This window comes from Silurus aristotelis (assembly GCF_946808225.1).
Source record: "Silurus aristotelis genome assembly, chromosome: 8".
Taxonomy (NCBI): domain Eukaryota; kingdom Metazoa; phylum Chordata; class Actinopteri; order Siluriformes; family Siluridae; genus Silurus; species Silurus aristotelis.
In genome coordinates, this window is record NC_139581.1 from 16,981,447 (window position 1) to 16,998,515 (window position 17,069).

Genomic DNA, 17,069 nt, shown 5'->3' on the forward strand with positions numbered 1-17,069 from the left:
TATATCCCTCGACTTAGTGATTTGTGCAAATTAAAATTTTAGCTCAAACCCCATCTACTGACAGGCGATCAACATTTACAAGCCAGAAAGTTATAAGTCCCCTAACTGTTCACCTCTGTGTCATGAAATTTCCAGTATGACAAATGCCTCACAATCAATTGCTGCTATCTGCTATGATTGAGGCTGGAGATATAACCATATTTAATTGAACTGATATGGTAGACCACTCAGGCCAGGGCAGTTGAGAATATTGACCCTCAATCAATACTTATGTGCCACTCAAAGCTTTAGAAGACAACATATAGATCTCTCTTTCAATCTGGTAGATTTATTTTAAATATATTTTGTGGTTTGCACTAGTCTACTGCTTGATTCTTCCTTTAAATGTATTTCTTCGTCTTTCATTTAGACAAAAGCACAGCAAGCTGAAATGTGTAAAACACAGCTGAGGGCGTTGAGAAAGAAAGCATGATACATTCGAAAGTACCTAAAACAAACAATTAGGCTCATATGAGTTTTCACATTTCTTTTTTTTTTTTTGTTTAAACATCAGTGGTCGGAAGCATTATTTAATACAACTATCTAAAGAAATGGTATTACTTTCTGCTAAAAGGGTGAATTGGATAAACTATATTTGAGTTTCACCTCAAATGTGGTGGTGAATATGAATATCCATTCACAATGAACCTCAACGTAAATACATTTTAGCAAAACTTAAATGACAGATATATTTGAAATCCACTTAAATCCTCTTTCTTCACAATCCACAGCAGGTCGCCAGCTCCTCCAGAGTCCTCAAAACAGAGATTACTCAGCCTTCCAAAAGGTTTCCAGATCACAGGAATGCTTAGCTAGGGCTTTAAGAGACTGATTTGACCAAACAGATGAATGAGGTATTGAGCAGCAACAAGAATGCAAATCGCTCTCTGAACGACTGTCTGAACAAAACATCATTTTTGTCTATCAGCAGGAGAAAGTGGCTGCTTTAATTTAGTTAAGAGTCACTTGAGAGACAGGTTAACAGGATGGTATTAGAAATGCCATAAACAAACAAAAGGCAAGGACAGATAATCCATAAGCAATTAATTAAGGGGGAACTCTGCAGCTTCCTTACATATTAGTCACTCAGAATAACTGCAGGAAAAGAGAGAGGAGGATAGAGGTATTTATATATTATCCTAGGTAACCAGAGAGAAATATAAAGGACACAGAATTTGGGTTGTGCCGTCACTGACAATGATTTAGTACTTTGTAATTCCATATATCATTTCCATTGCCCAACACATTAGGCAACTTATACAGAGGGTCAGCATGGTAATGTGCATTGTATATTTTATGCAGCTAGCAAGATGGGAGTTAGACTCAATCATGAGGACAAAGGAGATCCCAATGAGAGAACTAGCATTTATATATATATATATATATATATATATATATATATATATATATATATATATATATATATATATATATATATATATATATATATATATAGTCATATGCATGAGATTTTGCAATATAAGCAAGGTTTCCTTTTTTTGCAACCAGGAAATAGTGTTGTCTCGAAAGTCAGGCTTCTGAAATCGTTCTATACATTGTTTTGATCAATGGTGTCCAATCCTTTTCACAAAGGACCGATGTGGGTGAAGGTTTTCATTTTAACCAAACAAGGGCCACATCTGGTAGTCCATTAAAAGCAGGTTGAATCTGATATGGCTTGGTTGGAATGAAAACATCCACTCACACCTGCCCTTTGTGGAAAAGATTGGACACCCCTGGTTTAGATCTTGGTCTCCAAGCTCCAAGAAATCTCTGGTTCTACCTTACAAAAGTAAATAAATCCTAAATCAACCATTCCAAAAAAGTGAACTTAATATATTTTTGTTTTGTAAGCTGCTATTTTTTGTTTGTTTGTTTCGTTTGCAACATCTTTATGTGAACTGAGTCAAATGAAAGCTTTCTAAGATATACTTAGACTGAAAGAAAAGAAAAAACTATCCAGTAAATGCTAGCTGTGGCACAAAAAGTGTTTTTTACTAGTTGTTTATACTAGTTAATGATTTATTGAGCACTCCATCTTCACTGCACTCTGTGTACGTGATTTACGAGCATTTTATACACACTTGTCAAAGGTTTTACCAAGGTGATTTTTCAGCCACAGGCTCTCCTACATGCCCATAAGCCCATTGTGCTGTTGGATTGGTAAATTACCCAAATCAATTAGCAAAAAAATCAATTTCACCCAGATTTAAAATCTGAAAGTAAACTAATAGGTGTGAAAATATCCTAAAGCTGAGACTACAACTCATTTTTTATTAGGTTATTTTCAATCTACGTGGTACTCCAAAATGCTTACTTGAAAGGTTTGCACGCCCACTGGAACATCAACTGATAAAAAGTACACAGTACACATACATATACTTTGCGGTACAGACAGTTGATTTGATTGGCAAGATCCTGATAGTTATGGCCATATAAGTGTACAATCTACACCTGAGAACGGACATGGGTGCAAAAGCCTAATATTATATAGCTGGGACATGCCATTAGCTTATAGCTAATCCTTACACTTATTCAGGAACCTGCTGTTTTGTAAGCAAAAAGATGTTTGGAGTCTTAAAGGGTTCATCCTAATCTAGCTGTGATCTGCACTATGCATCCCAAATTGTGCATTGGGTATTATGAGAGATCCATAATAAGAATAACAAAGACATTATAAAGAGCTCAAACCTGAATCTCCACCCCGTAGCCCTTATAGACAGTCATGGTGTATATGCAGTCAAAGTTGGAGTAGTCACAGCTGCCTTGTGGTGGTGTCTCTATATAGCCCCCTGGTGCTGTGAAATTGATGCTGCACGGAGCTATTGAAAGCAAAACAAAAAAAAAGATCACATCAGAAACGGACACTCTTCCTCTTCCTTCCACTTCACTTCAGTCCCACTATCGTCCTATCTTGATTATATTTTCTGGGCTTCTCATTTCCTGCAGATCCAACAAAGACTGTTTTTCTCTTTTGCAGTTTGTATGTGTGTTTGTGTGAGTGTGTGTATGTGTGTGTATGTGTGTGTGTGTGTGTGTGTGGCTCAGGTGCAGTGACTGGGTAGAGCATTTTCCAGTCACCTTTAGGTCTTTCCACTTCCCTGCCCCTTTTATCTCGTTTCGAGTTGAGAGCTGCTACTTGTAAGAGATATTCCTGCTGGAGTCATGGGTGTATGACCGAGGCTCACGACACCATCTGCCCTGACACCATCTGACTCAATACACCTGGGCACACTACAAGAGTGTTTGCTGCCTTGCTTCATACTGAGATGCACACATCCCATTGTTTCCAAAAGTCCTCTTCTAAATCCCATTTAGCCTCCAGGAGTTAGAGAAATGTCCTGCTTCTGTGCAGCTTTATACACTTACTTCTACACTAATGGCACATGCACCATCATTATGGAAATCAATTATCCAATTATAAGCATATAATATAGAAGCTAAAGTTTGTGGACACCTGACCATAAGAATTGTATGTGCTTTATAAACATCACATTTCACATTTAGCCTCCATTTTCTGTTACATCAACCCTCATTCTTCCGGGAAGAATCCATTATATTTTCAAATGTGATTATAGAGATTTTTGCTCATTGAGCCATAGGATTATCTTATATAGCATATATAGCTATATATGATATGTTATCTTATGTAGTTATGCTCTATAGCAGGCAACCACGAATAGCTGGAAAAGTCAGTTGTCCCAATACTTTTGGTATGCTGGCAGAGCTGTGAAATGAAAGGCGGGTATTCATTTTTAAACTGAAGCAGAGCATATAAAGAGTTTTTTCTTTTAATCATAGGGATTATGAGCCATGCATCATTAAAATGTTCTGCTCGCACTTGTTTTTCTAGCAAAATGTAAAAGTATATCTTAGTATATCTAATTGTATGATGTTTGTTTGATTATATCAAACCCACACAATGTCACAACTCTTCTGTTTTGCCGACTATTTTTGTATTTCAATGAAATCTACAACGCAGTAATCTCTGAATCAGTGTTTTACTTAACTTAAACCAACAATAGTACTTTCCCAGATAGATCATGTAAGTATCTACTGTATGCTGTCATATTTTGTGGTTCAAACCTTTATTCATTATGACAGGCTGCTTTGATCATACTAAAAGACTGCAGGTGACACTTTGAGATTAGCATGGTGACAGAGAGAAAAAAAATTCTGTCCTTTATCCCTTTACTTTATTTGTAGCCCAAATATAAGAGAACTTCTGGTCAATGCTCTTGATTGGCATGTTTATAACTTTTTGTTGTGACATTGCGGTCTTACCTGGAGTCTGTATTGTGGTAATAATAGTGGTGGTGAAAATAGTGGTTGTGGTAGTCTCATCATCCTGATCCCCAGATACAGACAGTGTCACTTTGTTTGCATCAGCGGTAGGACCCTTGTGTCTCTGTCCAGTCCTTAATACTTCCTTCTCTTCTTTCATCACCAGTGTTGTAATACCCTTTCTGTCTTCTGTGTTTGCTGCATATGGATGTCTTAACTGTTCTTCAGGAACTGTTTGGCAGGGAGGTGGCGCGGAAGTTGGCATGATGCTGGTGGTCAGTGATTCAGTAGACATTTCCTCTGAGCTTTGCCTCTGGATTTCTCCAATAGCTCCACTCCACTGTAGGCTCCCAGCAGGGAGTTTTGTAGCATGCCTAGAGAAAGCCCCTGTAGCCACCTCTGAGAATGGCACTGCATCCTTATGAGGAACTCGTTGAGCTGATAGAGACTTGAAGAGATGATGGTCCACACCTCTGCTCTCTTTGAACTGTTCCTGGCTCTGATAGCGTGTATCAGGTGGAGCAATAGTTTGAAACCGAAGGTGGTGGTTAAGGTCAGAGAAGGGTGGGGCTGTAGTGACCAGGGGAGATTCTTTGATTGTGTCTGGTGTGCTGTGGAATATGCCATGTTTGTCATCTATGTCTAGAGAGTCACCTTTCTGAGTGGCTGCCATCTTCCCATCCATTAAGTAACCTGAATGAGACAGAAAATATATAGTTAATAAATTTGGCCAAAGGTTTTTTTTTTTTTATTAGTCTTTTAAACCACACCCCCCAAACCAGGGTCTCTCAAATATTTAGCATTTATAGACTTTATAGTCTAATTATTTACATATTCCTGTTTTTTTTTTTTTTTTTTGTGATCAGAAAGTATCCAGATATTAGACACATTACATGCACATTAAATATGTGCAATGTTGGCTATTTATTGGAGCCATTGAACTTAAATTCCTGAACCTATTAGAATAAGCCATTAGAATACATTCGGTTCAAACTGCCATTATTTATAGGTCTACATTTTGTTATTTATTATGGTTTGGATTAAACACAGTCAGAAGTTGGGTAACAAAGTAGACAAAGCATGTACTTGAGTGAAAGTAGAGATACAGTAGGTAAAATATTACTCCAGTAAAAGTAAAAGTGCCCCTTCAACATTTCACTTGACTAAAAGTACAAAAGTATTTGGCTTCAAATGTATTTAAGTATCCAAGTACTATGATTTATTATGGCTATAATGTCCTATTATCTTTTTTTTATCATATGACTCTTTGCTTAATCAACATAGTTTATGTAAAAAGACTCTAATGTTGCTCTTAGCACATCAATCTATTAAAAGAATGATATTAATGAGTGGAACATTGATTGATCTAAAATTAATGATCATGAGCCCAAAACCTTCTTTTCAAAAACTTTATAAAACTTGCGCAAATAAGGCCACGGGTGTTGTGGCAAGTAGGAGTCAGGAGTTTCTTCCATCATTTATTTCTCTCAAAATGTTCTGCTTGCTGTTAAATTAATGCTAAACTGTATGTTTGCGCTGAGTAGATACCACCAAACAGCAATGGCAGTTCTAGCTTGAATAAGCTAGGTTCCTGGGGGAACCACACCATGACCCAATGTCTCCCCATTGAATAGTTTAAGGTTCCTCTCTTCTTTAGCTACAGTCACTGGAAGAGTAAGACATATCCAGTCCACAAATTTGGATACATTTCTGAGAGCTCATATTTTTCACGTGTATGTATGTATGTATATATATATATATATATATATATATATATATATATATATATATATATATATATATATATATATGGGGTATAGATGGGTTTGTGCTGGGTCAACTTATTTAGGGGGAGTGTTAGCTCAGTGGTTAAGGCAATCCTGACCCAACCCCCACCTCTCCTTTCTGAGTGTATTGTGAGTGTACCGTGACATGATATAATAATTGACGTGATGATGCAAATGAGAAATTAAAAAAAAGATGGATGCTAAAATGCTAGTTGTTTATGTTGATGTGAATAGAGGAGCCTGCTTATTTTGGCTGGATGTTGTCCACATCACTGGTTTTTGGAGCACTAAAAATACCATATTTTATTGACAGCTAAACATTGCAAAGAATGTTCTAACCTTAAAATCACATATTATTAAGCCAATGTCTTTTTAACCCATATTATTCAGATAGCAGGCTCACTGTCGGGACTAATGTGTCTCATTTTCTCATAGTGAGCAAAAACTACCAAAAGAAATGAAAACGCACCCTTGATGTACTGTGAAAATGCTGGGTTGCAAATCAAGACGCAAAGAATAAGAAAGCTTATCTACTTGTGATTTTTTATTTGCACATTTTCTTCACCCATGGTCGGCTAATAGAAGTAGATATTCATCACGTGGCGTGTTTTAGCGAGTTGATCTGACAAAGTGGTGGGCAAAATGAATCACCACTACTGTCACCTGGTGAGATCTAATCATGCACCCTTCAGGAGGCTGCATTATGCTGCACGAAGTGCTGATTCCTCACAATGCATCATTTCCACCCTAATAGCTCTTTCTCATTACTAAAACAGCAGCGTTTACATCCCAACTCGCTGGGAAAATTCCGGGAATCTCCTTTTTTGAGAGAGAGAGAGAGAGAGAGAGAGAGAGAGAGAGAGAGAGAGAGAGAGAGAGAGAGAGAGAGAGAGGGAGAGAAAATAAAAGAGACATCAAAAAAATTCTAATGGCAAACCAAATCTATAAGAGAAAGTTAACATATCTTGATTGGTCTCGTTTTGTTAACTAGACCTATCAGCTTCTTTGTGGAAGGGTTTTACAGCTGACTCTCTCTCTCTCTCTCTCTCTCTCTCTCTCTCTCTCTCTCTCTCTCTCTCTCTCTTTCTCTCTCTCTGTCTCTCCACATCATCTATTAATTTAGTGTACCACTTTAATTTATTAATTATGTACAAGAATAAAAAACTCTATGAGCTCAATAATACATGTAATATTTAAATAATGTAATATAATATTATTATAGTACACAAATTTTATTTAACGACAAATGTTTGTGGACACCTGACCATAAGATTTGTGTGTATATTTTGAACATCCCATTCCACATGTAGTCCCATTTCTGTTATAATAACCTCCACTCGTCTGGAAAGATGATGTACAGTGAGGAGCTTGGGGTGCAGTCAGTATTTCAGTTCATATCAAAAGTGTTCAGTAGGGTTAAGACCAGAGCTCTGTAGCAGGCCACTCAAGATGTTCCACTCTAACCCATGAAAACCATATCTACATGGAGCTCGCTTTGTGTACTGGGTCATTATCATATCAAACAGCTTTGGGTCTCCTATTTCTTTTAGGGACCACAACATGGTGGTGGTGGTGAAGGTCCCTGAAATTAGTTTTTTGTTGTGTGGGATGTTTGTCACTGTACCCACAACAAGTTCTCAGCAACAGTTTCAGCAACCACTGCAAATTGCTAAGTCCTGTGTAGAGAATCAGAGACATATGGCCAGAAAAAAGATAATCTCTCACAGCAAACTGAACTGACATTTCAACTCTTGAGTGTTGAAGTGTTGAGAAGAGTATAATTTCCACAAAAAGCAATGTGTGGTTTATAAGAGAGTCAGAGAGCGAGCGAGCGAGCGAGAGAGAGAGAGAAAGAGAGAGAGAGAGAGAGAGAGAGAGAGAGAGAGAGAGCGAGCGAGAGAGAGAGAGCGAGAGAGAGAGAGAGAGAAAGAAAAAGAGAGAGAGACTCCAATGCATAGATATAATCAAATCAGAATCCAGCCTGTCAGTCATATTCAAGCAAAATAGCACATGAAGGCTGTCGACAACAGAAAGAGGCCCTTAATCTCTGCTTTCAATTTTTAAATAAGGAAAAATCTAAATGGAAACGGAAACTAAATGAAACATTTTACAAAAAACTCATACAAGAAGAAAAATACTAGTACAGTGGTACCCCGCTTATCGACTTTAATCCGTTCCTTAAAACCGGTCGAAATGCGAAAAGGTCGAAGAGCGAATGTAATTATCCCAGAAAAAATAATGGAAAACCAATTAATCCGTTCCCGACCTCCACCGATACCCATTTATTAACATTTTTTTGCCCTGTTTTTAGCAGTATTAATACAGGTACATAAATAAAACTGTATATAATTGTTATGCAGCGTAATGATCGGAGGCAAAGCCGGAGCACAGTTCGCTTTGGTTTAACGAAAACGTATAGGAATACGTGTGACAGGGAAACCACAGACAAACATGCACCAAACACCTTCACATACCAACAATAACCGACAAGGAGTGTGGGTGAATGAGGGGTTTATATAGGAGCTGGGGATGAGTGCATAATGAGCCCCAGGTGTGCATTATTGAAGCCACCGAAGGGGGCGTGGCAGGTGGATTTCTGACAATAATACAGTAAAAAGTATAAATTAAAAACATTACAAAAGTAACAAAAAAAACCGCTCCATGTGGGTCGGGGTAAAAAAAGGTCGATAAGCGGGCATTTGGTCGTTCAGCGGGCGCAAATTTCGGTCGAAAAACTGTTCGCTAAGCGAAAAGGTTGATGTCCGAGCCGGTCGATAAGCGGGGTACCACTGTACTAACTATTGCCTGAATCACCATTAGAACTGCATGCTATATACAACTGTATATACAAATTAATTAATGTATGTGTCTTACAGCTGCAGCAATATCATCTTGCATTTTTACTAATGCATCTAACTCCTCAACATACACTGTGTATGCAATGAGAAAGCAGATACAAATTAGCTTTTAGGTCTGTTTTTAGGTCTGAGTCATGTACAGGGTTGGAAAATAGTTGGGTGGTTGTAACCTAAACTGAGATATAATTTAGTCATATTATTTCCTAGTATTATCTAAATTGAAATGATGAAGTGAATGAGAAGTGGTAGCACAGTGTTGTACTTTTGATCAGAAGTTAGCGAGTTAAAATCCCAGCATTACCAAGCTGTCACAGCCGGGCCCTTGAACAAAGCACTGAACTCTCTACTGCTTAGTTGTATAAATTATAGATAACTGCACTGTTAGTCATTTTGGATAAAAGTGTCTACCAAACGATGTAAAATAATACTTGCACACTTGCACAATTACATTTACCAAAAGAAAATCCCTTTTTATTTAGAACTACAGTGTACTCATGAAAAATCACAAAGTTTCTGTACTACACCACTCCATCATTGAAAACGCAGGTCTTTTTCAGCATACTCCATCATCATTTTGCTTATAATTCGTTATTAATTGTTACAACATTGATAAGATTAGAATTGCTGAAAATATTCTAAATCAAGTTTTCCCCTAGTTTAACCTGAATGGTATATGATACAGTATAAATGCTACATTAACTTCTATGCACTCTGTATCAGTCCTAAAGTGGCATATTTTCCAGACGAGATATAAAAGTTCAAAAGCCCCAAACACTGCAGGCAAAATAAAACATCAGCTCCAGCATGCAAATGTGAGGGACAGATCGAGACGCTTTGGGTTTTGATTTGCACCATTAGAACAGCTTCTCTATAAACAGACTGGCTCCACTGTGCGTTCAAAGATCTCTCAGTTTTCTACTCTCCGCTGACCGCATTTGACTTTTAAATGACTGTGAACTACATTTGAATCTTTTTCCATGGACCAGGGAGCAGGCTTTGTTTTTCTTTCGATTGCATATTCGATTGTAGTCTTCAGTACACTTTTAAGCAATTTGATTTATAAATATGTTTTGAAAGAGTCAAATGGTCAAAATACAGTGAAAGAACTAAACAACCATCACAACATTAATTAACATCATTAACATTTCTTTTTTTTTGCCCAAAGTCTTCAGGACTTATTTTCATATAATAGCATGGCCTCTCAGGCTTCAGGTGATGCCAAAGACAAATCAAGTGTATGAATTAGAGGGTTGAACAACGATATGTGCTGTAAGACTTCTGTATCCTGGATAAAAAAAAGTGCTGGATGCTGTAAGAACTGCTATAAAACCCATCCAAAATATTACATTCCAGAAATGAATTATGCTCTTTAAAACCTCACACACATTTTGGCATTCTGAATGTAAAAAATAAATATGGCGATTAAATTAGATAAATGCATGTCACAATTTAATTGGTTGGAATTTCCATGTCAAGCCAGATGCTGCCTCTGCTTTTACAGCAGATATGAAGATTGCAGTGAAGAAATCATTTGAAACCATGGAATGCCTTTGACATACAGCAGTGAGCTACACATTATAGATGTCTTTGTGCTCGGCTTTTCCCAAAGCGTTTGACTCATATTGCCTTATGCACTGTTCACATTGATTAGTGTATTCCAGTAATGACAGCTAGCTTCTTTTTCCCCACTTCAAAATGAGCCTTGATCGTTCATGAGTGGGGAAGAAGGAAGAAAGTGAGAGTGATAATGATAGAGAGAACTAGCTAAGCCTTTAACACACACACACACACACACACACACACACACACACACACACACACACACACACACACACACACACACACACAAAACAGGATTATAAGAATTGAATGACTAGAGGCAAAGGATGCTCTTCTTATTGTGTAGAGCATAAATAATACACCAGAGAGACTGACATGTCGACTTTTTCAAAGGTGCTTAGTGACCTCTTCTTCCAAGCCAAATTCAAAAACACCTCCAGAAAAGAACACACTGTTGACTCAGTCTTTTAAAAAACAATGTAGGAGAGTGAAAGGAAGTAGAACAATTCAGAGCCTTAGCAATCCAGACCCACAGTCTATCTGCATTAAATGTTTTTTTTTTATTATTATTTCTCCCTAACTTTTCATTTGAGTTTATCAGAGATATTTAAAGTGAATGATGGCATAGAGGGCAGAGGGTAATCTAAAGACCGTCTGATATCAACCCATCTCTACTCCATTTGTCTGATTATAGGACTTTTTGTGCCTTTCATTCTAAGCTAGTTTTGCTAATGCACCTTTCCACTTTTTAGACTTTCAATCCTTTCACTCCATCTCTCTATCTGTCACTCTATCTCACTTTCAGTGTTAGAAGGCAGTACTCAGATAGATCACAAGGAAGACTTCTATAAAAGGAAAGAAGCACAGAAAAAAAAGCTCTATGATTTTTATCAAGGTTGTCAAAAAGTGTCCAAAATTGTGTTTATTCCGCACAAACCATTTGAGCAATTTTGAACAAGCACAAGTGATCACATCTTTGAAAGTTATTTAACTGAAGCAGTGGTGTTTCATCTTGTTTTAAAAAAAAAAAATACTTAGCTCTTCTTTCTACAGAATCTAATAAATGGGGCAAATGGGGCTTTACACCTTAACCTAACGTAAATTTGAAAGAGTGTGAAATTGAAGCTTTTAAAGCGAAATGTAGTTAAATCAAGGTGAATTTGAGATCATCTTCAGTTTCCCTATATTGTCTCAGGAGCAATAAATACTGTAGTGGACTACAATTGTACATTGCGGTAGAATATAACAACTAAGCCCTTTTGACAACTGCCTTCAAAAGTTATTTTGAAGCATAATCGAGACACCCATTATCCCAAAATCTCTGCTGAGATGCTCAGCGTGAAGAACATTGGTGTTCAATCAAAGACAGAATCCAAGACTGCAGTGAAACTTTAGCAGCATTTAAATTTAAATGTCTTGAGAAAAAATGTCATAACAATTATCAATACCTTTCCTTACTGAAAATGAATTCTTTACACAACAAGAAACTGTTGTGTAAGTATGTGTTATGATGGTTAAATGATTTGCTTCTTTTTTTTTTTTACGCACAAAATATCCTAAAATACAAAAATGCAACCCCAATGCACCAAAGTGTTTGATGAATCCCCAAAAATTAGTTCATAAATGCAACTGCCTTTAGTTTGTGTGTTTCTTTTGAATTTAAACTTTACTGACATTTTTTGCTGGCATTTGGGAAGAATTTTTGAAATAGATGTATTTATAATCTATTGTCTATCTAAAATCTATAATCTTTGCACAGGGACTTCCAGTCATTTAACCAAGAAAGCCTCAAAAGCTTCCTTTTAATCATCATGAACAAAAAAGGCTGCAAGACCAAACATCAAGTCTTAGTGGTTGGAAAATATTTGACACTTTTTCCATCAAGAACCAAAAATCTGGCACTACTGATTATAAAAACAGAGCAGCACTGGTGTTTTGCAGCAAACAGGTGACAGTGATCGAGAGGAGCAAACATTTTAAGCTCACTCTCACACTACTGGACAGTGATGAACTGCATTTCATTTATACATGACAGAGGAAAGTGCTATCAGCCCTCTAACTCATACATCATTTATACATGACATGATTTTTAATTTCTAGCACAGGAGTGTCCTCATTCCAGTCCCTGATCCAAATAAGAACTGTTTCTCTATCAAGGCCAATTTGAAAATATCGACTACTACTACTACTACTACTACTACTACTACTACTACCACTACTACTGCCAATAATAATAATAATAATAATAATAATAATAATAATAACAATAACAATAATTATTATTATTGTTATTGTTATTATTATTATTATTATTATTATTATTATTATTATTATTATTATTATTATTATATGTTCCATACATTCTGGTAATTAAATAAGAAGTCAGTAATAAAATAATCTACACATTTAGTTAATTCATTAAATAATCTCTAATTGTTAAAAGACAATTTGCACTGAACATCGAGTCACTGAAAGTTTGGAGGGTTATTTTCATGACTGTTTAAAGCTTTACCTCTTTTACAGGACTGAAAGCAGCACTCCTATATTGATATTTAACCTACTGTTAAATATCAGCAGCAATTAAGCAGAGACAATGAGCAGCATAAATAAGATTGGTTAGATATATGTATATATATTTTTATCAACAGGCAATAGTGTACCAATGTGAAACCTATGAAATGTAAAATCAGAAACCTGTCTGAAAACATAAATGGATGGCACAAAACTAAAAGAGATCTTCAGCATGTTTGCTAATGATTTCTAAATAAGGGTGTTATGAGTAGTACATATATATCTGAGTAATACCCGTGAGATTTGCACTTGAAACACATAAGTGATGTATGTTTAAGCGATATGATTTGTGTGGCTGTGTTTGTCCTTGGTCGTGTGCTGAGTGCCTGTGTAACGACTGATGAGACTGTGAAGTCCAAAGGCTTTGGCTTTTCAAGATTTGAGAGGCACAAGGACACACAAAGGGGAAGTTTATACTGCAGCCAAGTGTACTTGTGCAAAGTTTATATTAAGCAGAAAAACCTGTGAGTAATAGTACATTTGTGTGTGTGTGTGTGTGTGTGTGTGTGTGTGTGTGTGTGTGTGTGTGTGTGTGTGCGTGCGTGAAAACAATTAATTTTGCCTTTCTGCGCTTTGCTTCATCTGAGGATGTCATAATAGCCAAGGAGGTGATAAACAAAAGGATTTGGGGGAACAAAGCAGATTAAAAGTAATTTTATTGTATTTTTTTTATCAAAGTGGCCCAGCCTGAGGAGGAACAACAGGCTTGCCTTGTCCATCAGAAAATGTCAAAGACTGCAAAGACCATCCAGCCACACTGTGAGCGACTGCATGTTAATGTGTGTTTCAAACGGCATGTTATGGCAAAAAGGGTGTAAATATGGCACCTCCTCATTAAATATACTGATATACTATTTAGAATATTTCAGAGATACAGCCACAGATAAACAATGCTTTTTTGTAGAAGCTGAACATTCTGACCAGCTAGCTAACAGTTTTTTAACAGTGTTTGTACTTGATAGGGTTTCAGACATAGCCTGTAACTATATGTCTTTGTTCTGTGCTTTTTCTTTAAGCAGGTGTCCAGAATAAAACCAATGATTTTCAACCTGCATTGGTGCATATATTATAACGGAGACAAATCAAGCTTCAGGTGTACAAAAACTCTTTTAACACCCAGGGCAATGACATATTTGATTTTGGCTTATATGATTTCATTTGCAACTGGAGTTAGCGAGCTCTCCCTTTACCCTGACTCAACGCGTTACAACGGCTTGTATCTAAACAGTAGACGACCAAGAAAGTCATTGTTCACTGTCTTCCTCCTTCCTTTCACAACTACTGTATTTCTCTCTGGAGTTTATCTTTTGTCATCGTCGTGCGTTTAAAAATCAACACCGGTGAAAGTTTTTCTCACGATGCCGTGCAGCTCAGAACACAGGTGAGGTGCGTTTTTTCGTTTCCGTTCAGAAATTTAATTGGTCTATTGTTATGGGGTTCAGTTTTTGGCTTGAAGTTTGTGAAACCGGAAAAAAAACCTAGGAAAAATCCATATATTAGCCACTTCGTTGTTTAAGCCGCGGGGTTCAAAACGTGGGAAAAAAGTAGCGGCTTATAGTCCGAAAAATACGGTACTAATCTATTTCTACAGTGATAACTTTGATTACTACTACAGCTGATACTACTTTACAAATGATAATAATAATAATAATAATAATAATAATAATAATAATAATAATAATAATAATAATAATATCCTGTCATCCCCAGACTCTACCTTTATTTCCACCAGCATAGAGACAGTTCACCATCTACATGGTGTAACCTGCTGACTTGGACGAGCAGATTTAGATGGCACATGAGTTACACACTCTCTGCTAAATACTGTATTATACTTTGGCTTTAGTTACTCAGTCATGTTGCATAACAACAGGACACTAAAGATCGTAATGAAGAAGAGGTTAATGCAGTCTCTTTCTCTCTCTCTCTCTCTCTCTCTCTCTCTCTCTAGTTGGATGATTGTAGTACAAATACTTAATTACTGTACTTAAGTAGATTTTTCTGGTATCAGTACTTTACTTCACTATTTTTTAAGACAACTTTCTACTTTCCCCTCATTAAATTTTTTACACAAATATCTGTACATTCGACTTTTTACATTTTCAAAACAGGCTCACAACTAGTTTTTATCTATTCAGTGAAATATCAATATTTCTTTCTTTTAATTGCTGTTTTCAGCTCTTCAACCTATTTCCGGTCATTGCATGGCTTTTCAAACTACCGTTGGTGTATCAGTTCCTGGCTCTCACACATCACAGATAAAAGGCTAATTTACAAAGCTAACAATGAGCAAGGAACATGACAACAACAATTATGGCTAACGTGGATAGGACAGAGGGATTCAGCGATGTAAACATGACTGAGAAGAGAGTCCTGATAACCTGATCATCATCATCTTTTCTCTGCTTGTGTTCTATATAGAGGATGTTCAGCCTGGATACATTCATAAAGTAACAACATTTTTTATTTGTTTTGTATTAATATATTAAATAAATATAAACAAAATAGACAAAATTTAAACATTTAACATGACACATTTATTCACGACTCTTTATTGTTCAAGATTCTTTACTCAGATATAATAAAATAAAATAAACTCAACCGATAAAATTTTTTTAATCACTAAACGTTTTACTGAGGCACCAAGTCTCAAATCAAGCACTGCCATGATGCACACATCCCGCAAAAAACCATCTGGGGTCGACAAACGCACCAGCGCTTTTTGTGGTATTTTTACTCATAATAAAAGCAATACAGCATTCAGATCTGTACAGGGTCTACTTTTTATATACACTCATAATAAAAAACGAGGTGCTTTTGTAAAATAAGGAAAACAGACAGGGTGCGCTCTCTGACGTCTTTGTAATCCCTCTTTAAATACTTGCCTCACTGACAATAAATATACAGGTGCCTCTCAATAAATTAGAATATCATTAAAAAGTTGATTTATTTCAGTAATTAAAAAAAAAAGTGAAACTTGTATATTATATAGATTCATAACACACAGACTGATATATTTCTAGTGTTTATTTCTTTTAATTTTGATGATTATGGCTTACAGCTAATGAAAACCCAAAATTTAATATCTCAGAAAATTGTAATATTGTGAAAAGGTTCAATATTGGAGACTCTTTTAAATGGTGTCTTAGACTGGTTCAGGCTACACAATCATGGGGGAAGGCTGCTGACTTTACAGTTGTCCAGAAGACGATCATTGAGACCCTTCACATGGAGGGTAAGACACGAAAGGTAATCGCTAAAATAGCTGATTGTTCACAGAGTGCTGTATCCAAGCACACTAATGAAAAATTGAATTGAAGGAAATAATGTGGAAGAAAAATTGAAACGAAGCCATTCAAGAATTTGAGGGAGATTCACAAAGAGTGGACTGCAGCTGGAGCCACCATGCACTGACGTATCCATGGTCTACAACTGACACATTCCTTCTCAAGCCACTCCTGAACCAGAGACAACATCAGAGGTGTCTTACCTGGGCAAAGGATGAAAAGGACTGGACTGTTGCTTAGTGGGGCAAAGTCATCTTATCAGATAAAAGAAAATGTTGCATTCCAGAGTCTGGAAGAAGAGAAGAGAGGCACAGAATCCAAGTTGCTTGAGGTCCAGTTTGCACAGTCAGTGGTGGTTTGGGGAGTCATGTCATCTGCTGGTGTTGGTTCAATGTGTTTTATGGCCATGTTGATTAGAGTATTAAAACTAAGTTTTAATTTAAGGTACATTTAGAACAGATAAAAATGTGTGATTAAAATCTCACGATTTTTCACAACTCACGATCATGACAATCATGCTATTAACCGGAATTTAATATTTTCATCGATTGACAGCCCTAATTAATATACTGTACTAATATAATGTGAGGTCCAGTTACCAGCATGACAGTAAAGTTTATTAAATGACGACAAATTAACGCCTCCTAGTCAAAACTTCATGCTGTTGAGGAGATTGAGTTGTA

The 17,069-nt window shown here is 36.5% G+C and overlaps 1 protein-coding gene across 14 annotated transcripts in view; it reads right to left on the minus strand.

Annotated features, from left to right (window-relative positions):
• sez6b (seizure related 6 homolog b) overlaps positions 1-17,069 on the minus strand; it is a 171,855-nt gene that overhangs the window by 71,532 nt on the left and 83,254 nt on the right. For all 14 annotated transcript variants that reach the window (XR_014534815.1, XR_014534816.1, XR_014534817.1 and 11 more), the window contains exons 2-3: positions 4,324-5,016; positions 2,731-2,861 (exon numbers count right to left, since the gene is read on the minus strand). Coding sequence is in view for 11 of the 14 variants with exons in the window: in XM_083549255.1 (XP_083405381.1) it covers positions 2,731-2,861; positions 4,324-5,016 (824 nt within the window). In the remaining 3 variants the exon portion in view is untranslated. The remainder of the gene's footprint in view (positions 1-2,730; positions 2,862-4,323; positions 5,017-17,069) is intronic.